The sequence below is a fragment of the Anguilla rostrata genome, chromosome 10, assembly GCF_018555375.3.
Source record: "Anguilla rostrata isolate EN2019 chromosome 10, ASM1855537v3, whole genome shotgun sequence".
Classification (NCBI taxonomy): Eukaryota; Metazoa; Chordata; class Actinopteri; order Anguilliformes; family Anguillidae; genus Anguilla; species Anguilla rostrata.
This window is the reverse complement of record NC_057942.1, coordinates 28,002,751-28,027,288: the sequence shown is the minus strand read 5'-3', so window position 1 is coordinate 28,027,288 and position 24,538 is coordinate 28,002,751. Positions and strand designations below refer to the sequence as shown.

Sequence of the window (24,538 nt, the reverse complement as noted above, 5' to 3'; positions counted from 1 at the left end):
TTCTGCACACAGTGGTAAAGTAAAAGTCTGCAACCACCCCCTGACCCCACATTCCCAAATTTTTTAACAAAAAAAAAAAAATAAATAAACAAAAAAAAAAACATCTACATCTAGCTTCCTATAACAAACATCATCATTTTCATTTTTATTTTGAACTAGTGAGTGAGCGAACTGTTTTCATTTATTCAATTTGCAGTGATAATAACTATAGGTGATGAACGAATGAACGAATTAATGAATGCAACATGAATGTATTGCAAAATGTCCGCCGCTTTGTTCACGACAGGGTTTTCTGTGAGTGCAGCCTCTCAGTTTCTAACCCAAGGCGCCAGCTTTCAAGCCCTCAGGCTCGCCACCGGATATGAAGTTGCCCCCTTTTGATACCTACAAAAAACAACAAGCCTGTTTTCCTATTAGACTCCATTCATGTTTGACAGAAAATTGAACATGTTTCCACTCATAGTCCAATCTATGCTATTTTAAATTTTCTTTTCATTATTTTAAGGTCCAATTTTTCCCCCAAGCACAGAAAATTATTGATGTTTTGATTTCATTACATTATTACATTACAGGCATTTAGTAGACACTCTTATCCAGAGCGACAACTCTTTTTTTTTTTTTTTTTTTAAACATAGCATTTTACATTGTATCCATTTATACAGCTGGATATATACTGGAGCAATGCAGGTTAAATACCTTGCTCAAGGGTACAACGGCAGTGTCCTACCCGGGAATCAAACCTACGGCCTTTCGGTTACAAGCCCAGTTCCTTCCCCACTGTGCTACACTCCGTCCTGAGTCCCAAAAAAGAGTCCTCCGTCCAGCCCCCTCCGTCCTTTCCCAAAAAATGCTCTGGTGTCATATCTTTGCACACTCGTAACTGCGCATGTGTTGAGAAAGGAATTGTGAGCTTTAAGGGCTGTTTACTAAGGCTTTTTTGGCCTTTTCTAAACACATGCACGGAGGTGACAAATGAAAGCATGGAAATCACACTTTTCCCCTTCTGTTTTGCGTAACATATAAGTGCAACGTAAGGGCCACTCACAAGCAGGCAGCTGGGAGCATAAAAAGCAGCAGGTGAGGGATGCACTTGTGGTCTGGCGACCCTGATCAGAATTTACTAATGAATTATCAATAAATCATCATCGCTTAAAAGAACATCACTTAACAGTTGGGTATAGTTGGTTACTTTGAACAGCCACATTTGCAATACAAATAACGATTAACACAATTTAGATTATTGTTAATACACTTTAATAATAGAATTTGCATCATTTGAGACAACACTTGTTTGCAAACAAGACAACGCAGCAATACTGCGATGACCATGATAACTGTCCTTTGAAAAGGTATGACATGGCAGTCGAATTACATTTGAATGTGGCTAGCTCTGCCATGTTTTACAACTCTGGTAATGGCATTACGCAATATAATGCCTGCTGGGTCAGCACTGACTTTTAAGCCAGCACTAATTTCCTCATTATTGAGGGAGAATCGGAGGCCCAAATAGTCACTACCTGTTGCTGAAATTTGTATCACTCAGTTCAGGATTATCTTTTGTACAAGATGGTGACTCTTGTGAACGTGCTAAATGAGTGTTAGTGTATAGGCGGAGTGATTAGGAGGTGAATTAGGACCTGGGACTTGAGTATTTAGATAGTATTACCTCAACATACAGCGCAGGGTTGAGAAAGCAAGCTGAACTCCCCTTCTATGACAGAAGGTTACGAAAATGTATAGCCCATAATAAATACCTAAAACAGATATAACCGTGCATGTCCTGGATCATAAACTAGACCACAAGTGTGAAAATCTGTGGTGATGTGCAGAACTACTAAAGATCTATGGAGCAAAAAGTAAGCAGTGTATCCTGGTGTCCCTTAGTGTCTCCAAATATATCCAAAATTTCTAAATTGGGTTTTGCTGTAAATCATAACACAATCATATATTTCACTACAAATCAACTGTTTTGACACATGAAACTCACATTTTCATCTTGTTAAACTGGTACAGTTGAGGCCAAAAGTTTATATACACCTAGGCTAAAGACATTCAAACTCAATTTTTCACAACTCCACACATTTCATGTTATCACACATTTCATGTGTTAAGTCAATTAGGGTATCTACTTTATTTCCATAAGAGGTCATTTCAAAATAATAGCTAAAAGACAGATTTATTTCAGCTTTTATGTAGCATATCAGATTTTCAGTGGGTCAAAAGTTTACATACACTGTTAGTATTTAGTGGCATTGCCTTTTAATTGCTTAACTTGAATCAAACACTTGGGGTAGCCTTCCACAAGCTTCTCACAATACTTTGCCGGAATTTTTGCCCATTCCTCCTGAACTGGTGTAACTCAGTCGGGTTTGTGGGCCTCCATGCTTATTCAGTTCAGTCCACACATTTTCTATGGGATTCAGGTCAGGGCTTTGTGATGGCCACTCCAATACTTTCACATTGTTGTCTTTAAGCCATTTTGTTACAACTTTGGAGGTATGCTTAGGATCATTGTCCTCCTGGAAGACCCAGTTGCGCCCAAGTTTTAACTTTCTAGCTGATGTCTTGTGGTGGTGCTTCAGTATTTCTATATAATACTCCTTCTTCATGATGCGATCTATGGTAACATGAAATGTGTGGAGTTGTGAAAAATTGAATTTGAATGTCTTTAGCCTAGGTGTATGTAAACTTTTGGCCTCAACTGTAATTGCATTTGTGGCACTTCATTTCTACCTATTTTATGAATATTAACCAATATAAGTTAGTACTGTAAACGGCAAGTGTCTTGTTTCATTTAAGCCATTTTCAAAATCTCATAATGTGATGCTCACATCTGGAGTTATAAAGCCTTAAATAGAACACTACCTTCAAGAGTGAGGATTGGCCATCTACACTTATATAGGGGTTAATATATTCAAACCCTAATTATTACATAGATTTATTACAAGTACTAACCTTACTTAATGGGTATTCATGTTACAGATACTATGTACACCTGTGTTGTTCTTTGACTGTGTGAAAGAAAAGGATACTGATGCATTACATTTCCTGAATAAGGCCAGTTGAATAACTAATGTTGTTGTGCTTTATCTGTAGATTGTACACTCCTGATCACACCAAGCACAAAATTAAGAACTCATCAGTTTTAGTAAACTGCTTCTCAGCTGCTAGCACTTCACCTACTTTGCAGCAGCTTGAGGAGCCAACTGGTTGAGGGCTGATCTGATACATGGCAACTGAATGGCTCCACCTCTTGGCTAACTGTGGCTATGGCATGCAGCTCTACAGAGCAAAAGAGAAATTGGTGTCCTTGAAGACTGACAAAATTAAATAAGCATATAAGCCTTATCTGCGCTGAGCCATAAAATGAGCATTAAAAACCTCTTACTCTGGTGTGAAGTACCAGATTGGAGAAAGCATGCTGAGTATGCTGTGTATCAGAGTGAAAAAGAAGTTTTGGATATAAAATGTTTGGCTGACATTTAGTTTAGATTTTTGGACTAGTTTACAGGAGGACCTGACTTAATTACTGACCTGGCATGTTTACCTTATCCTGAATTTGTATTGGAATTTGGTTTGTAGAATGGCACTGGTAACCAGCTTAGCTGGCCAGTTACCAATAGGACTGCATACATGTTTAGGTAGTCTTTAAGCAGAACCACAGAACATGCTCACATGTATAATTTTATAGATCATGGGAATGTAATACATAACACACATGCAAATGTAATGTACACATAATTATATGTAAAATATAATTCATAAAGTCTTCAGTAGAGTGCCTGCTAATCACAGAATACTGCAATTCAATCAAATGCTTTTATCTGCAAATATTAGTAAAAATGTAAATTCACTATAGACCAGAGACTGTAGCTATGGACATTATAAAATGGTCTTGCAATTGTTCTGTTTTTCATCTTTTAGGGGTTCAATTAAAAAAACACAGAAAGTAAATGCACAGAAAGTGACACAACTGCTAATTTTCTTGGTTGCCCATTTTTATTTGTTTTGTACAATAAATATATATTTTTTCACCATCCCTTAGAAGAAAATATGATGGCGTTTTCTGGGTGCAGTGACAAGGATCAAGTGATGCATTAAGTACCAACTCTCCCAGTGAAGAATTAACAGGCCAACATGTACTTTGGTTCCGTTGAGTGCACTAAGACAGGATGTATGGAAACAGCATTGGCACTTCCACTATTACTTATTTTCAAATAAGCTAGGGACAGAACTGCACATTTTTATGAACAGAGTTGTAATGTCTTTGGTAATCGCGAATGTGCCTCTAATGTTCAACAACTGAGCCATTACAATGCACCACTTCATTCAGACAATGCTCCATTTCATTTGACTTAGATTATTTTCCATTTAGAATCATCCCACTCTTCTCTGCCAAATCTATTTAACCCAATGCTTTAGTGTGGTCAGTGTTCTGGAACTTTAGTAAATGACAATACATTGCTCCTTCCTCCAAACTAAAACCAAAGGATGAAATTGCCAATAAGCAGATGGCACTATAGGGAGGGTATACAAGATACACATTGCTAAAAGAAAATGTGCTTAAACAGTATCAACTGATTCAAAACATTACCTGTTTTGTGTTATATTTTAAATATAGATATGACAAAAATATGAATAACATAAATATAGCTGGTAAGTAACAGGGTGCCTGCACTAAGAGCCTCAGTAATGGAGGGGTGCTGATTCTGATGGGTGTTGACTGTGTGACATTCTCATACATTCAGCCTAAAAAGTATCAGTCCCTTGTAAATACACAGCACTGTACAGTATTTCATTTAAAATCAGTTCTCCACGCATGAAGTTCAATATAGAACACTGTAAACCTGGTGAAAGAATATCCCTGAGATAAGTTGAGAAAAGTTATCACCAAATCGTTTGCATTAGCCCATTAGCACAACTGAAACTTGTGTTTTACATATTTGTGAACCCATTCTACATATTTGCGACGCCAGTCTACATATTTGCGACTCACATTTGACATATTTGTAAATCCATTTTACATGTTTGTGAAACCATTTACATATTTGTGAAACTCCATTTACATATTTGTGAAACCATTTACGTATTTGTGAAATCGTTAACATATTAGTGAAACCATTTGCAAATTTGTGAAACCCCATTTACAGATTTGTGAAACCATTTACATATTTGTGACTTTTGCTACAAAAATACCTCCACAGAGTGTCAGCTTTGTATTTTCAGATGCTGTACTGTTGCCAAAGTCCAGTAGCCATGTACAGGGTGGTCAACTTGCTGTAATTGCAGACAAAAAATTACACCATGGAAAACATTTGCACTAGAATGGATGCAGTTTCTCTATCTGAACTGTGATGGTATTCAGTTGCAAGTGTGCTGTATGCTTGACTCTTACCTCTATTTGTTGTCGCTGTTGCCATTTGAGTCAGAGCTAGCCCTCCTCAGATCATTAACAATGTCAGCCTTGTCCTGGATGAAGAGCTGGATCTAGTAAGAGTACTACAGTGTAAGTTTTTTTTACCCATTGCTGTTCAACGTTAATCAAGTATTTATTGAAACCGTTTGCTCAATACTAATTTGAACCATGCAATGTGTTCCATTTTGAATGGCCAACTGCAAAATTTTCATCGGTTTGGGAGGCTGGCATGGTAGTGCATCTGGTGCATTTAGACTTTAGACACCCAGACAAACAGGGGACTTACTTGGAACAAGTTAGCCAAGAGTTATCCTGACAACTTCTCTGCTGTCTGGCTGAAAATCTGGCCACAGCTGGCTCTGGCAAAGTCTGAATTAAAACTAGACTGCATGGCATGCCACTGCACTCAGCCAGTGAAGTCCCATGCAGTGTGGTTTGTTTTAATGTTCCACTCACCTGTTCCAGCTGCTGCACAGTGTCCTCAATGGCTACTGCCTTGTCCTGGCCTGTCTTCCCACCCATCATGTGGAAGAGATTAAGGGTCACCACTTTTATCTGTCCCAGCAGGAGGGTCTCCTTAGCTGCAGTGGACTGGATGTGGTTCCAGGTGCTTTCCTGTTTACCCAAAGAAAGACAGGATCATTTCACTAGCTTTCAGACAGGCATGCGTAGCCTACATAAAATGCAAAGTAGGAAGTGTTAAAAAAGTGGAGTGAAAGTCACTCAGGAGTTGCAGGGGTTCAAATCATTTATAAAAATTACATCATAATCAAACAGGGACCTTGACGGAATGTCCCCTAATGTTACCTAGGTCTAAGAGCATTTTATGAATGTCTGATGGTCACAAGGGCGACCAGTCTATCTCCCCCACATGGCCTATAGGTTATATTAATGATATAATGAATAATAAAGAAAATATTCGCTGATAATGTTATTGCTCTCAATGTAAATTAGAGAAGCCACTTCTGCTGTCAGTGGAAGTGAGTGGTACTCATGACGGGGCAGAATTGACTGTGCATTACTGGGTAGACTAACTAGCTAATAATCTGAATAATTTTGTTGAACATAATTTTAATATTTATTCTTTATCTATTTATGCCTCATGGAAAATTGATTTGCTAATCTTTGCTCCCTGTGTGTACTGTTCAACCATTTTTTAATTTTTGTTTTAATATACAGCAACAACTACTCTTTGTTACAATCCTCATAGAAGGTAAGGATTTCAAACAAAAGCTTGACAGACTCTGTAGTGGTTAGACTCTGGTGATTCGGCAAGCTGCAGGATGGCTCGGAACACGCTTCCAGAAATAGAAAGTGCCGAGAAAAATGGGAAGGAAGTGCAAATGAGATGCTGATTATGCCATGAAGTTATCAATGTTAGGAATTAAAATCAAATTTTCACCCAGATCTTTGCATTGTCATTTTTATGATCTGATTTTCACCCAGATTTTTGCTGCTTTTTTTTTTTTTTGCAATTTTTTTGCTTTTTTGTCAACTGATTTTCAAGTGTTTTTAATATTCAAAATAAACACTGATAAATTCCAGGATTTTTAATATATTTTTGGAAATTAAAAACTGAAAACAAGGACACTTATAGGTAAAATAAAAACCAACTTTACAAGTATAAGCCATTCAATTACAGTGCAGTATGTTTCCTGGCATGTGGCCTGCAGGGAAGAGACCCCGCCAAAGACAACGGGAGGAGAAAGGCTGACATAAAAGTAGAATCATTGCACAGTATTGGTCATCTCTTGTTCTGTATAGTCATGATACAGTGAAGATTCAAGCTCAGGCTAACTCTGGTAACCAGGAAATGGTGAGTACAATTGGCCATTTGGTGCACAGAAACTACGACCCACTTCAATGTTCTGTGGACTAATTATGAATCATAAGAAGGGGGTCTATGGCATCTGTAGAATGAGTATGGGACAGCAGCTGTTTTTGTGGGGGTGGTGGGGGTGGGGGTGGGTGGGGAGGGTTAGGACTTACCCATTTGAAAGCCAGCATCCGGGTGCGGTCCAGCTGGGTCTGTAAAGCTGACAGCTGGTTATTGTGATGCAGGACCAGATTGCCTTGTTCCTCCACAAAGCGGCGCAGCTCCAGCCGCAGGGCTTCCCTGCGCTCCTGCCCCTCACTGTCCTTCTGCAGCAGCTGGGCCCTCGTGAGCACCAGGGTGTCAGTGCGGCCCAGGAGCTCCCGGATTTCCTCAAACTGCGGACAAAAGAGAGAGCATTAATCCTCAGGCAACATGTAGCGGTTGATGAAACACAACAAGAATATCAGCAAATGAGACTGCAGGGATGAAATATGAATAAATTCCAAGAGCAAAAGATATATAACAATCCAATACAATACATGGTACTTTTGGATTAAAAAAAAGAAGTGTTAAAGACAGGAATACATTTTTCAACTATGAATAAATGATGATAATTCTAAAGTTATTCCCCAGGTGGCCATGGAAAAAGGCTTTTTGCGCCAAGAAGTGACTTTTCTACAGCCTGCCTGTCAAGCCATAACAGAACTTCCTGAATTTATACCTGGTTATGATCATACTGGACAGTGAGCTTCATGTTTGGAGCTCATGTTTCAGCTGAGTGAGCTCCATGTTGGGAAAAAACAAGATTGGCAAATTAGTTTCCTAAGAAGTACCTAAAAGAGCCTGCAGAGTTCTGGAAAAAGGTCTTGTGGACAGATGAGACCAAGAGTCACTTGAGTGTCCCAGAGATTTCAAGAGCAAAAGATGAAGGCTAAAAGGAACTGCCCAAGATTCAAAGCACCCCCCCCCCCATCGATGAAACATGGTGATGGGGGTGTTTTGATTCGGGCCTGTATGGTGGCCACAGGTGCTTGCCCACTTGTCTTCACTGATGATGTAACTGCTGACAGCACCAGCGGAATGCATTCTTAACTGTACAGAAGCATCTTTTCAAGCAGTCATTGCATGCAAAGGATACGTGAGCAAGTATTAAACATGACAACTTTCATTTACATGACATAATACTGTATGTCGCAAACATTATGGTACCCTGAAATGGGGTGGTGTAAGTATAAAAAGTGCTGTAATTCCTACAAAATGTATAAAATATGCTTAACTATGTGAATTGTTTGATTACAAATCTAACATTGTGGAGTACAGAGCCAAATCAAGAAAACAAAATGTCTTGGTCCCAAACATTACAGAGCACATTGTACTGTAAATATTCCCAGCAAGGATGTGCATTCTCATTAAAGCAGCACAACATAGATCACATTACATTAAGTTCAACCACTACTTGATAATACTACTGACAATATCAAAACGAATTCATGGGGAACATTAAGAATAAATATTTTGATTCCGAGCCAAAGCTCAGTATTTAAAGGTGACATATCCAAGACATTTTATGATCTGGAAGGGGACAAAGGAATAATTATTTTCTTTTGTTTCATTCCCACATAAAACTGCAGTAAGTTATCTTTTGGACAATGGTGCTGATAACACCATGCCAACCACTCTTTGGTAGGTGCTAAAACCAACAAAAATGTTATGATTTCTTGTTTAAGTAAGCTAGCTTTGGTTAATCAGTTAATTCACATTGTACATGCTATATGGGTTGCATCACTGGATCTCCGCCAAAAGGACCATTTATCTGAAGGACTAAGCACAAGCCTAAGCCAAGCACAGCCCCAGAAGTTGGGTGGACTTATCACATCAGTGCCATCCTGGTCATTCTCATCAAACCATCAGGCTATAGCCCTGATATGTGAGGTGATGGCATGATGAAGAACCTGAGTCAAATATGGATACCCTTCCAATGGAATTGTTTGTTTAGTTTGTGTGAAAAGTTTAGCTGTAACCTGATATCAATAATTTGCTAAGCAAAGAGATTTTATAAAATATGTTTTTACCAATGTATACATAATATTCATTATATCTGTCAGTAACATGGCTTTACATACTGTATATGTATATATTATACTGAAATTTTTGAAGAGACACTACAAAAGGAAAGACAATACACTGATGCTGGCCTCATGTGCACTGTCACCATATTATTATTATTATTATTATTAATAATAATAATAATAATAATAATAATAATAATAATAATAATAATATTATTTTGGGATTAGACACATGCAACCTCAACCACAAACATGTTTACCATGTGTATCCTATATCCAGTTCCTGCTGGATACAACAGTGTGCCTGAAATAGGCTGTAAGGCTAAGGCTAAGGTTAAGTGAGGTGTTTTTTTTATTAACACTTTATTAACAAAAACACCAGAACAGGCAAAGTAGAAGACAAATCACTTTTTTTTTAGAATATTTGGGAAAAGAAATGTGCATAAATATTGTCACCTTCTTCGATCTCTTAATGACTTTGTCTAAGAAATTCCAGTAGATAGCATTCCTCTGCACTCTTTCTTCCAGCACTTCTTTCCTGGCCTGCAGAGTGGTGATCTCCTTTTCCAAACGCTCAATCTCCAAGCCCTTCTGGCGAACAAGCTCCTTATCAGTGCTCGCTTTTTTCTTGGCTCGACTGCACTTTGAATCATTCTCCTACAAAGGCAAAAGTAAGGTCTTTCCTGTCAGGGTTCAAGTAGAAAAATGAGTACATGCTTGCACTACCAGTAGATGAGACTACTGCAAGTTCATAATGTCTTGTCCTCAGATTTACCGTACCTGGCTATCTTCAAGTTCCAAAGGTAAAGCACAAAAAGAGTGGAGAGTCCAACAGGAGACCAGAGAGGCTAAATCCAGAATTAGAATTTTTGCGACTCAACTAGATCTTTACTGTTAATGTTGACTTTAAGATAATTTTACTGTTGCATCTTTTATCAATAACTGTTATCTAACATGCTACATTTTGGCATGTTCTTTTTATACCCTTCTTTTTTTGTAGACCAGTGAGATACTGGTCTGTCTGTACTTACTTTTACTTACACTTACTTTTACTGACTGACTAACTGACAGACTGACTCATTGTTTAGCAGGCTGAAGATTCTCCAAAAGGGGGAGCTAGTCTCCACTGAAACATCAATGCAATGTAGGTAGGTAGGTAGAAAACATCTACTGATAAGAAGTACTTTCAAAAAGCACGTTAAATTCTAATGTCATTTAATTTAAAACAACTGAAAAGTTTGGAAACCACTTAGGTGCTAAAAAATTATTAGGCTTTTTAATGCACAAAGCAAATCTAGGGGGTAGTCATTACTCTTACTACATATTTGTCCTGCCTTTTCTTCAAGTACTCTGCTCTGCGAACAGAAGCTGCATCACGTCTCCACCTACAAAGCCACTGCTTTTCACCTGGAGTTAACCCCATCCCTAACATGTGATAAAGTTATATTGTCAGATTCCAAAGTACTACTAAAACATTATTTAATAGTTATTCTATTTTTAAAAAACTTTTGTGTCTAAGGTGATCAGTAACATACCCTAGACACTGTAACACACCATAGACAACTGTACACAAATATGGAAATTTGTTGAAAAAGGCCAAAAGGTCATCTTAGCTAACTAACTATAGAAATGTATAGCAATTGAAATGTAAACTATTAACTATCAGTTATTATTGTACATCAAAAACACCTGTTATGTATTAATAATGAGTAACTCCACAAACACAATGAAAGTATAACAAAAAGTATAAGACAAATTTGACCTAAATTAATTTTTTAAGCAGATGAAAAGATACAGTGGGCTCCAGAATTATTGACACCTTTGATAAATATGCACAAAACAAAATGCTAAAACAAAAAGCTAAACTAAAAAGTATTACAGTAAATGACATAAGCTTTATTTTCCAACAAGTGTAAACTAGTGTGCTTGATTAATGATTCATTGGAATCAACCAAAGTCTTTCATTTTTTTAATAAAAAAAATATTTCCCCAAAAAACAGGTTCCACAGTTATTGGCACCCCTGGTTTAATACTTTGTGAAAACACCCCTGGCAAAGATGACAGCCATGAGTCTTTTGGATTGGAAAACACAGATGTTGATGTCACTTTAGCATTTATGTTTAGATTTTGATGTATGCTTGGAGTTACTGTCCTGCTGGACAATCTACCTATGACCAAGTCCTAGCTTCTTAGCAGAGACAACCAAATTTTATTGTGCCATTGATCTAAAATAGTGCCCCGGGACCACTGCCAGCAAAACATCTCTTATAATTTTAAATCACATTTAAAGACCCACCTTTTTACTCTTGCTTTTAGTGCAGTTTGAGGTTGCCCTATCGTTTTCTCCACTCTTAATTTATTTAGTTATTTTTTAACATCCTCTCACTGCGTTTTTAATCTGTTGTTGGTCTTATTCAGTCTTTCTTAAATTGATTTTATCCAGTACTTTTATCCTCTTACTCCTTATTCTATTTATTTTATTGTGTTATATCGTTAATACATGTATTGTATTGTGATGTCATTTTGTTGTGGTTTGTTGTGTTGTATTGTAGTGACTGCAAAGCACTTTGGCGCAACTCCTGTTGTTTTTAAATGTGCTATATAAATAAACGTGAATTGACTTGACAAAATATCAATGATCCACCTCCATATTTGACAGTAGGTATGAGGTGCTTCTCCTGTATGAATTCCTCTTTTGCCGCCAAACATGTCAATGGTGTGTATGGCCAAAATGTTAAATTTTGGTCTCATCTGACAATAGCACTCTCTTCCAGTCATAATTCCAATGAGGTTTGGTAAGCTCCAGATCCTTGGTTTTGTTTATTGTGTTCAGTAAGGGCTGTCTTCGTGCCACCCTTCCAAAGATTTAGTTGGTATGGAGGTGCCATTTTATGTTTTTTTTTAGACTTGTTGACCGCAATAAACAAACCAATCTCTGCAATTCTTAAACAGTGATCCTTGGGTTATTAATGGCCTCCCTCACCATCCATGGGGACACCATGCACTTGCTTCCTCTTCCTGGAAAATTTGCAACCATTTCATATGTTTTACACCTTTTTATTATTGCTCTTACAGTGCTAAGTGGTATGTTTAACCGTTTATGTCTTTTTTTGTACCCATTACCAGACTTGTGACGGTAAACTACCATTGGTCTCTTCTGAATTGACAGTTATTTGGTTTTTCCCATGCTGATGGTTGACAAAGGGATTTTGTATGCTTGTTACCTCTGTTTTATTATCTAGTGAATCTGGAAGTGATGGAATGACACAATATAGTTCCTTTGGACTGAGATGAACTAAATTAAGTAAAATTGTATTGCCAATTTCATTTTGTTTGATTTTACATATAATAATTGTTAGGGTACCAATAATTATGGCACCTATGGTTTTCAGAAAAAAATTGATTACTTAATAAAAAAACATTGAAGCATGAGAGTAAATGTATTGAAGTAAAAGTATATAGCTTTCCCATATGTTTGAACATAACATATAGATTATTATCTGTATCATTTATTATATGCAGCCTTTTTTCTTCATTTTTATTAAGGGTGCAAATAATTCTGGAGCCCACTGTATGTTTATAGCTCCTTGTCAAGTACAAAAATGAACATGTTTTTTATATTTGCAACTTAAAATAAGTGTTAATTGTAAAATAAATACTGTAGGTAGGTAAATGGATGGGTAGAATAATTTACTATCCCCATGGGGAAATTTCTCCAGCAGCATAGAACATTCACATTTACGAACAGACATTTATACCAAGAATCATATAATTACACTAGAGAAAGGGGGGAAATGAACAAATAAATGCAGATAAAAAATACAAATATTTAGGCCTAAATATAATAATGATAATAATAATAATAATGTTGTATGATTGCAAATTCTGCATCGACAACATTATTGCATTCTCTGAGAGGCGCAGGTTAACCTTCAACCACTGGTGTTGTGATTCCCACCTTGAGAATTGTGTCGAATTTAATAAGTTGCTCTTTCATTTGCTCCTTTTTTCCTGTCAGGCTGTCCTCGCGCTGTCGAGCACCCTCCATCCTTATTTGGAACTCCTGAAGAACACAGCAGGCACGGAATTAAATGTAATAACTGAAAATGCGTTAGGATTATGACGATGCAACAAATAGCAATGAAGGGTATACTCAGTTTACTTCCCTTCCCCAGAATCCCCATAAACCCACTCATCATAGCGTTGTGTTTATATTGGGTAAATGTAGCTTTGGCGTGCGTCTTGGTAGGAAAGTTTGAGCTAATTTACTGGTATTTAAATAACTGGCTACGATTTCTGGATATTTCAACAGGCAAGCAGCGTGTAATTTTAATTTTGAGAACCTCCTTCTGTGCTGCGAGCGCTTGTTCCACCTCCTTCATCTCATTCCTCTTGTCCAACAGCCGAGTTGCCCCCGTCACGTGCGCTTCAATCGGTACTGGCAGACTTCACAGTATTACAAAGTAAAAACAAATTAAACAGGCCATTAAAAAATAAAAATTAAGCTGCGCGTAAGCACAAACGTTTTTCACTCGTGCGAACCAATTTCGACACTGGAGTTCTGCATTTTATGTAGACTATGTACGTTAGGTCACTCACAACAATAACTAGCCAACTTTTGCGAAGGAATTTAGGCTACATTCTCTACACCAGTGGGCTAAATAGTTGGCTATGGACTATATGGGGAAAAAACATTCACACTCACACTGTCAGTTGATCTTCATAGAACGTTCGGAAGTAATCCTTTAAATCCAAAGCCATTTTCTTTGCGCCTCTCGAACTACGGGACAATTAGTTGGTTAACTTGCTGCGCCCGCTCCGGACACGATTCTCGTTACCAAGGTAACAAACAAGTGTGTTGTAACAGTTTCAATGGCGCCCCTGTTGCCAGCCTGTTTGTTGATCTGTTTGGGCTTCAAGATTGCAATGTAGCGCCAATAACAATAATAAATCTGATTTTTTAACGTACAAAAATGCTAAGTTACTCACAAATTCAAAGCACTGCCTATATGTCATTAAATCAAACTTGCAAAATACAGGCTTGACATTGAATGTAGCTACTGCTAACAAAACTGGGCCAAGTTACAAGAAACACTTGGCTATCTTTGGTGACACAAATTAAACAAGCCATATTCCAAAGCAATGCTGCTACCCAATGTTTCCTAAATTATTTCAAGTAACTTGGCTATGTGTTTTTCTTTTTTCATTTTACCACATGGTTATTCCAGCTTTGTGTCACATCAAAATATAATAAAAATGGCCTCATCTTACAATCTATTGTAGCCTACATTTGTGATAGTAAAATACTAGATAGCCTACTGTACACATACAAGTCACTGATTTTTTCAGATAAGGGACAAAACAAGTTTTAGATATTCATTTTTTTAAATACTAATACTAATACTAATACTAATACTAATACTAATACTTGTTTGTAGACAAAGGTCTCTGCTATCAAACCATATAAAGGAACGGGTTTATCATTACAACACAATATCATAATAACTTGTATATAATATAATATAATAAATTTGTGTCAACTCCACCAGACACAATAAAAAATGTGTTATTCTAATCTGTTCAATCCAAAAGGGGTTTAAAGTCCTCAAGTATCTGATAGTGTCCTTTTTCACAGATATGTAAAAACAAGTGCAATATACATTTTTGTTCTGATTTCACACGATTCTGAAAAACCCAGTTTCTAGATTCCTTAATTTTTCAACTTTGTTTTCAATGTTAAGAATATTAAAACAATGGGCCTCATTCACCAATATCTTCCTAAGTTTTTTCTTAAATTTGTTCTTTAGAAAGGTCCTAAGAAAAGTCTACGTCAGATTCATGACGTGTTCTTAAACCGCAGAATTGTTCGCACATGTTCTTAAAATGATGAATCCCATTGTCCTCATAAATGGAAAGCGCCGCCAGATGTTCCTAATTAGCATATGTAAACGCCCCGCCAATCCCCATAAAAGGGCATGAGACTGCAGGGCCGTGTGCACACACAGAAATCGAAAAGAAAAGTTGAGAGCGAAGTCAATAATGCCCAAACGAAAATCTAAAGACGGTGGAACACCGGACTCCAAACGTAAGAAAAACTTAAGTAGTTCTGAAGTGGAGGTATTGCTGCAGGAAGTGAACAGCAAACGACCTGTCATATTTAGTAGCGTCAGTAGTGGATATAAAATAACACAAAAAAGATGCATGGGATGCTATTACTCGTTTAGTGAACGCTGCATCCGTTCATTCATTTTTTAGAAAAAATAAAAAAATAAAAAAATACTGGTGTGAGTTGGCGCAAGGAATTGCGTGCAACACCCGTTCCTGACATACAGCGACGCGAGTGAGCGAGCGAGAAAAAGTGATTAAAAGGCATTCGTTTCAATCAGACTATCCTGACCTGCCGCGAGCGACAGCGAACTGAGCAGCGATGTTGTTCACCCCTCAAATATTCTTTCGCTGTGTCTCATGTTGAGTGAGTTTTCGCGGCCGTGCATTCAAACTACAAAGCGCTTCTCGTCACATAAATACCGCTAATTAAATCAACCGGCAGTAAACTGCATCGGAGTAAACCCGTCGCTGCACAAAACACTGCACAAAAATTTTTTTGCCAGTCATTTTGGTGTCACCCCCCTCTGATGGTGTCACCCGGTGCGGTCCTCACCCCCCTAGTGACGCCTCTGAATCAGTGTTCTCTTCTGAGTTTAAAAAGTGTTACTTAAGTGCTTAGTTTGTATTCAAAAATTTAAAATTTGCTTTTGCAGTATAGACCAAACATTACACAATTGAACCCCCCCCAAAATAAAAGGTCACTAGATAGCAAAAATTATAATTGGATATAAGTCAACGTCCTTACCTTAGCTATCTATCGATACTTGATATACTACTAAGCTAGCTAGCTTGTGAAAAGTCTCCCAAAAAGAACGCGTATCATGGGGGTAGCTATGGTAACCGGGCACGGTCTGTCAATCATAGCTAACTGACAGTTCTTATTACCACGCCCAGACGGTTCGGGTGAACTTTTATAGTGGGAAATTTAGGCTTAGAAAAATACGTTTTAAAGTACATTGAAATGACTGAATAATAAAAAAAAATTATGCACATGTGTTTTGTTTTTGCCTAAAGACAACTGGGAAGTGTCACGTTCAACCATCATGTTACTCCTTTAAGAACGGTTGGTGAATGAGGCCCAATGTTCTTTGAACAGCATGAAAATTTGTAACATTTTTCTACACTGGTTGAAAATTCCAAATTCCGTGGACCAACAGAATTTGATAATTGCAGTGGCCTGAATGGAATCTTAAAAATTTTCATTGCTTTCAGTCACAGTTTAATGGATGTGTCAGTTAATTTATTATATAACTTTGTTCATCAGCCACCAAAATTAACCTGTCAAGCCATGTTTATGAATACCAAAACTAACACATGCATTTAATCTTAAATCACAGTCAAGGTCACATTTTGATTGAATTTTAGCCAGTGTCTTTGCACCGTTATTGTTGTGTTCCAAGTGTCACCCTTGCAGCAAGTTCTCCTGTTTCCTCAGGCAAAATCAGGATTCAAACATGTGTAACTACTTACTGTAGAGTAGGGAAGGTGGGAGCACACCACAACGCATACTAAATATTCAAAAAATGTCACTTTATTGATAGCTATAAATAAGTCATTATTTATGGATAGGTCTGTTGAACGAAGTGAAAAAAGAGACGGGCTTGCGAGTCTAATGGATAGGTAGCTCATAAATAGGACCCCTTTTGTCACAATAGTCTCTTCTCAAGCTCCTTCTCTTTCATTTCAATGAATCCCCTAATTACCACAAGAGTGAAGCTTCTAACCATGTAGTTTGACTCTGAGGTACATTTGTCCTGACACTTTATCATTGACACTTACTACTTAAGAGTACAGACAGACATTGCATCAAATTACAATTGAGAGGAAATACTGTATATGTGCTTGTGGTCAAAAAACCTTAATGCATTGAAAAATCCATGAGCTGGCTATAGGAATAATATTTTCTTTGTAGTTTATCAGTGTTACAGGGGTGAATTTTTGGTAATTTCACTGAAAATGTGTTTTTCCGTTGAAATTATAGAAAATTGCTGTGGGTGGAAAGGTACATACATTGTCTGCAGTCCTGCCAGTAGATGCCACTGTATTCCATTGTACAGAATGTTAGTCAGATGATGTTAGGAAGGGACTCTGACTCTCTCTTTATGTTTCCAACCTCCCTCATAGTACATTGTCTTGCAGTGCTAAATCAGTTCTGTTGATTAGTAAATGTGGAATTAGGACAAAAAAAATAGTAAATCGTACAATTCAGAATAAAATATAAAACGGTTTGTTGTAGACATCAATATAGGACCATCCTTTGTGGATACTAATCACATTGAATATGCATTATTGTATTAGGGGTGTGCTGAGACAACACTACCCACTACTATATCTGTATCTGCTCTACCAACAATATTAAAAACGTTTATACGGTACATGATGTGGTTCGGGATAATTGTAACCACTCTGGGGCGTCTGGCAAGAATGCAAACACAGGTATCCACTCTTTATTGTCTCCTAATGCACATGTATGATACTATGAAAACACAATGAGTTCAGCATAATCATTAAGACCTTTACAATGTTACATTTATAGTTATTACAATTAAATTAGGTGAACATGGAAGATAAATAACAACTGCACTTTAATAACACTATTCAGCCAACTTATTTAAACAGTAACAATAAGTTCCCTTATGGCTTGGCAAAGGAGGAATTACAATATTTAGCAACTCACAGATACTGATCATTAATGTTGTAACATTACAACATGATCATAGCAGCATAGCACGTCTTTCATAAATTTGTGCCTTTCCCCCATTAAAGATTATTTCAATGCAATTGACATAGCTCAGGAGGTAAGACCGATTGTCTGGCAGTCGGAGGGTTGTCGGTTCAAACCCCGCCCTGGGCATGTCGAAGTGTCCTTGAGCAAGACACCTAACCCCTAACCCCTAACTGCTCTGGTGAATGAGAGGCATCAATTGTAAAGCCCTTTGGATAAAAGCGCTATATAAATGCAGTCCATTTACCAATTATAAATCTTAGCGACGCCATTTTCACGCTAGTAGTTGGCTAACTGCACTATATTTATATAAGCTTATATAATTTATATAAGTTTATATAAGCGCACAATATGCCATTTTGTGCGCACATGAAGACATATAAATAGCATTGGTTAAATTAGCTGCTACTGTCATAACAATGCATATTCAGAACAATAAAGATTTTTTACATCAGTGCCATTAGATCCCACCAGGGGTGCCTTGCAGGCGGAGCTGTCTCACGGGGTGGGCTGGATTGGTGTCACAGGGCCTGAGGTTTGGGGGGTGTGGGGTTTGTATGTGGGGACCACGGTAGGGACCAGTGTTGAGGTTATAAAATACTTACTGTAAATGGCCTGTACAAACAGACACATTCAGAACTGAACATAACTAGCCTGTGCAAACTGTTAACCAAAGCATGGAAAAGCAAGAATAGAGAGTTACCATTCAAATAGCCTTGCTATTGCCTAATTGAAAACTTACCAATGATGTGAAGTCACAGAAAGGTAGCTTAACATTTCTCACTGCAAATTGGGCAATTAAATCTTGAAAGTCCATTTTCAACACAATATCCTTCTCAATTGACAGAATAGCAGGACTGAAAAGTCTCTCTTGGGACATAATTGTTCTGAAGTAATTCTTTCTTAGTTTGTTTAAAATCCTGCATGCAACATTAAAGGAATGCCACTTTAAACACATGTATATATCTGTATTTCTTGTTTGTGTATGTGGAGGATTGGGAGCGAACAGGGGAGGGGGGTGTTCTGCCAAGTGTGCGGCCCCCCAAAGGGCAGGGCCCTGGGCAACCACCGCTTTTGATCCCCCTTAGAGACAGCCCTGCTTGTAGGATGGTAAAAATTTTTTGAAAAATATATTTATACATCCTTCAAATTTAGAACTTAAATGAGAGAATTCCAATCTTTGTTTTAAGTTCCGCATTTTCAAATGAACATAAATATATAAGTGCATGTTTTAAGTGCGATCATGTTCAAGAATACAACTCTATTTTCAATACCTATGTACAGTGGGTAGCTATCAGACATAAAGTCCCCTGTCACAAAAAGAAAACAGGCTAAAGTATGCAATGGCCAACAAGTTGACCTGCTCATTTCCCTTGCCAATATGAAATGATGCATGTCCAGCACTATGGAAAGTTATCATAATTCTCAAACAGCAAGAATGCAGCCAGTGTTGCAAAGAAAAAAAAATCCTTCCTGTTCTGAATGTTTGAGTTAGTTTGGATGTTTAAACAAGTGTTATTGCACACTTGTCACTGGGAAACTCCGTTGGACCTGGTTGGGCCTTCAATTCTGAACTGAACTGAATTTAGCCTCCTCATTCGTATTTGGACCCATTTTAAATGTCCAAGGATGTGCTGTTAGGAAGGATAGGACCAAGTTGGGCCTTGGGTTGACGGGCACTAATCCGGCCGCGACAGTGTCCCCCCAGCAACGATAAGGCACTTAATCAGATTGCCCTTTCCCCAGGCTGCCGTGCTTCAGGAATCCAGCAGCTCTGAAGTGACTCAGCTCCCAGAAGGGCACCGTATCTGCTGTCTTGTGGTGTACACAGCGTCCACTTCAGATAACCCCAGTGAGGAAACAGACCGAGGCCTGCCACTGTGCCTGCAACTGTACAGCTTTCCAGCAGAACCAGGGCTATGACTACACCAACTATGCAGCTTTCCAACAGACTCAACGCTGCGGCTATACAAACAGAGAGAGATTACTTGTGCTCCTGAGGTGGAGAAACTGAATTACTGGGATTACTGTATCCCTGTGTGCTTTGGGACCCACACTGCAATCTTTTGCAAGCATCTGTGCTGCATGTCCAAGAACATAACCTGAAAATGTCCACATGGGACTACCTGCTCAATCAGCACAAAACTCTGTCACCAATCTGACAGATACATTTATGCGAAACCATATCCTAATGCAAAGTGCTAAATGTGTGTACTAGGTGTACTGTACTAGGCAAGCAGATTTAACTTTTTTTGCTGGTTGATATCAATAGAGGCACAATAAATTCTTGAATTTTGTCTATGTTTTATACCTTTAAAGTGACTGTGTTAGTAAGAGTGCTCTGCCTCCGATTTGGTCATGGACTCCACTGCACACATATTTGATTGATGTCCACTTTTTCTCAACCTTTACATGGCAACAAACCATGAAAATAAAAAAGAAGAAACAGCAGCCTAAAGGGGTGCCAGAGGAGTTCACTTAATATAGCTTAGACACTACTAGCTTGAGTTTGGGCTATGTCCCTGCCCAACTAGGGACTCACAGTGGTGGGACACAATTGAATTTGTGGATACAGGGTTACAAATAGTAATCGGTGAGAAGTTCACTGCATTCTAGTACAAAGTTCTTTGTGGAGGATTGGTGGGTACAGCTGCTGTTCTGACAGTGTTGTGTCAGAATGACCTTAATCATATTGAGTACCATAATCAGACTTTTGTTTGTCTCAAGCTGGAATAGTTGAGTGCTATGTAGAAATTATCTTAGGAATTTTTGTAATATTTGGAATTATAAGCATTGTACATACTTAAAATGTACATTTAAAGATGCATCAGATGCTCAGAATCTTCAATCTTCTAACTTCTAACACAGAAATCAGAGAGTGGGTAAATTTAACCCCCTCTCTTTCACTGGAAAACAGTAAAGAAGTTCAAGACTCATCTACAACTATTAGAAGTTAATTTACATTTTTTCATGCAAAAATACATGTGCAGGATATAAATGGATATTAATACAATTAGTAGTTTTTTTCTTGCAGAGTTGATGTAACTATTATGGGAGACCACCACAAGGTGGCATGGGAGAGCAGGCAATGCTACATTCTTTCCAGTCCAGTGTGTACCTCCACTTCAAATTTAGATTTTTGTTTGATCTAAGATTGATCCTTGCTGGTCCAATACAGCAACAGGACCTGCTGTAGCTTGAGCTGCTTCCCCTGCCAATTAAAAGCAGTGCTTCTGTTTTTCTTCCCCAACCTCTTGCGATTAATTTGTACAGGCCCCCTGCAGGTCCCTAACTTGCTGCCCCAGTGCCATTCAGTATCTGACCATACTTTCCCATAGGGACTCCAAGCTCCTTTTGGCGCTTCAAGACTTCAGCTCCAACACACTTCCCCACATGAACCCCCCGGAAATGTGACCTATGACCCCTCCACTGCTTGTTGCCTCAGAGTTGATTGGACAGCTGCCAGAACCAATGGCTTGTATGGTGATATTGATGACTGGTGTGCAAAGTTATGGGGAGGCTAGCTGGAAATGGATGACTGGGGAGTGCAGAGACTTCACAATGTTCAATATAAAAATAACATAATAATAATAATTATTATTATTATAATAATTAATGATTAGTACTACTACTACTACTAGTAATAATAATACTAATAACAACAACTATATATATATATATATATATATATATATATATAGTCATACTATTATCCTTTATTGTTGTTTTTTGCTGTTTAGCATGGGTAACTCAAAATGCACAATAAAAAAAAAACTATACAATAAAGCAACTCCTTCACTCATTAATGCACGATGCACATATTGCACACATTGCACTAAAAATACAACAATCATGAAATCATTTAAATTGAATTCTACATAAAAATATAACATTTTATTGATTAAATATATGAAGAGAATGAAATTAAGAAATGAAGACATAATGTAATGTTTGGTGTGTCTTAGAAGGCTGGTTCTGTGAAAGTTTTTTTTAACTTTCATTTCAAACATACTTGTGCATTGGCTTAGCAGATTTATAACAGCCTGTCACTGTCCCTATTAATGGTGTTAAATTAAGTTTCTACCGCTTCACCTCCCCAGTCCCCTCTCCCTTCTCTGCTGATGGTATGGAATGATGTACCCACAAAAATTTGCAAAAAGGTTAAAATATAGATGAAGAAGAAACATATTTAAATGTACATCATATATTCGAATTATTTTATATTACCACCACTCATTCATATGTTTCCCATGTATGTTTTCAGAATAGAGGTAATAGAATATTTTCTATTAACAAAGCTTTGCTCAGGTCTTATGACTGCTAATGTCAGTCTCTCCCGAAACCCAGCATTGCATTGTTGCATCCTTAGTGATCACCTCTTCTAGGGCTGCCTCACAGTACTGGAATACCTAAGTTGTCTTACCTTCAAGTCAATGCTTCAAACTAACCCTTGAATGTTTCTTGGCTACATTTATGTACAGTAATACACCCACTGTTTATGTGTTTCTTACATTACATTACATTACAGGCATTTAGCAGAAGCTCTTATCCATAGCGACTTATTTCTTCCTTTGATCTGCTGTTCTTATTTTAATTTAGTAATCTGTACAGTTTATTTGGTTTTATTAACAATCACTTGCATATTATCCAGTAAATACATCATATATTGACATGTGTTTAAAATATATTCATTATATTCTGACACAGCGTTTTCATGTGTGAGCCAGCAGTATTCCTTTTTTAAGGGTGCTGCACTAAATCTCATTGATTTTAATAAAACAAGGAACTGGAATCCCTTCTTATGCCATTCCTACCCACTGTCAGAGACAAATTAAATATGGGCTAGCAAGACTGCAACCTCCATGGTCTGCTGGAGTTTTATTTCATTTGAATCAAATCTTGGTTCGTTCTATTCAGTGTGTTTCCAGCAGGAGGAATTAGTTACTTTGCAGTCCAAAAAGTCTCATGCAGTCTGCAAGCTGGAGTCCTGCCAGCATGCTTTAGTTAATTCTCTATATGATTTTGCAAAATACAAAGTCCAGCATAATCTAATTTATAGCATGATTACATGGGTGACCATTTTCATGGTTGGGAAGTCACCACCCACTGTACTGGGGTTAAGAGACTCTATTCAGATGGCACAGTTTACCATGAAGAAACAACTTAACCCTCTGCACCACCGATGTGAATGACAAATTTAGAAAATGCATTTTCATGAATGCTTCAGCAATGTAACAAAATTACCTGTACTAGTGATGATCGCTATCACTAGCAATAAATCTCAACTGTACCACCTTTCATTATTTTGCACAGAAGCATTTCACACTCATGAAATGACAATCAGGCAGTACATTAGTTACTTGTGGAAAACCAAAATAAAGAATATGAATGAAATGATAAAATGAATCAGAAATATACTGTACCCTATTTATGCATAAGACAACACTATTTGCCTTTATTATGTGGCTTTATTATTTGGCTATTTTTCCTATCATTGATATGGTGTTTAAGAGATAGAAGAAAATTGGCTTTTGAGGACAGGAAACATTTGGTACTAGCGCTGGGAAAGGAGGAGTCCTGAATTTCACACACACCGATGGGCTAACCTAGAAGCATGGATGGTCAGCGACGTTCTGGCAGGGAGCCAGTGCATTTATTTCTGGAGACTCAGGTGGCTGCACTATGAAGGGCAAGGCCTTATAAAGACATCCTCCTGAATGGGGTGGAAGCAGGCTTATCAGCCAGATTGTTGCACTTCACAAGGCCAACTCTTTTGTATCTAGTCAGCACCTTGCACCCCTCTCACGCTGCCAAGCAAAGCTCCCTAATCCAACCACCGGCTCTTCGATAATGCACTCGCCACGCATGGGATTCCACTGCGGAGTATGAAACGAGGCACCCCATTTTTTTGTATTAGAATTTAAGGGTGTATTTTTGGTCCGACCACTTCAATCTTGGACTGTTGCTCAGTCTTGATGGGACGTTAATGTCGGAGTACTTACCGTGAGCTGCTCCGGGTGTTAAGGGTTTTTAATTCAGACCCATTATCTTTAAACTGAGAGCACAATGAGATAACATTTCAGACTGTCACTTCAGTATAGAATGGAACTAAATCCGTGTGTGGAAAGGATATTTTATATACCTTGCGATAGCAGCATGACAACTGAGTTTGTTGTGCTGTTGCAGCTTGACCTGAAAAAAATGTCCAGTGAATTATGACACTGCCGATTCATTTTAAATACAATAAATCAAGCTCCATACGGCCATCAGCCAGTCTGCTGTGTGTTTACATTTTCACTACCATTCAATCCAAACCAAGCCTTACTCTTTTGTCATAATTTATTATTGGTATCTAGCCCTCTGTAAGAAAATTACTGTTATTTTCCCTTTTATGAACGAGTCAT

At 37.8% G+C, this 24,538-nt stretch overlaps 1 protein-coding gene and 1 long non-coding RNA gene across 4 annotated transcripts; one reads left to right on the top strand and one right to left on the bottom strand.

Annotated features, from left to right (window-relative positions):
* Positions 1-4,393: 4,393 nt before the first annotated feature.
* Positions 4,394-14,205, bottom strand: cfap73 (cilia and flagella associated protein 73). Of its 3 annotated transcripts, none has more exons than XM_064296313.1 (8): positions 14,007-14,205; positions 13,675-13,747; positions 13,260-13,364; positions 9,758-9,958; positions 7,406-7,627; positions 5,873-6,031; positions 5,396-5,487; positions 4,394-5,277 (listed from the first exon to the last, which is right to left on the bottom strand). In XM_064296313.1, the coding sequence occupies exons 1-7, from the start codon at positions 14,060-14,062 to the stop codon at positions 5,398-5,400; spliced, it is 906 nt and encodes a 301-aa protein (XP_064152383.1). In that variant the 5' UTR covers positions 14,063-14,205; the 3' UTR covers positions 4,394-5,277; positions 5,396-5,397. The 3 variants fall into 3 exon arrangements, with proteins under 3 accessions (XP_064152383.1, XP_064152382.1, XP_064152384.1); XM_064296312.1 differs by having other exon boundaries at positions 13,645-13,747; positions 14,007-14,199; XM_064296314.1 differs by lacking the exon at positions 13,675-13,747 and having other exon boundaries at positions 14,007-14,152.
* Positions 14,206-15,234: 1,029 nt separating this feature from the next.
* On the top strand, positions 15,235-20,442 carry LOC135264515 (uncharacterized). The gene is made up of 2 exons (XR_010332711.1): positions 15,235-15,386; positions 19,881-20,442. It is a non-coding gene; the product is annotated as an uncharacterized LOC135264515 (long non-coding RNA).
* Positions 20,443-24,538: the final 4,096 nt, after the last annotated feature.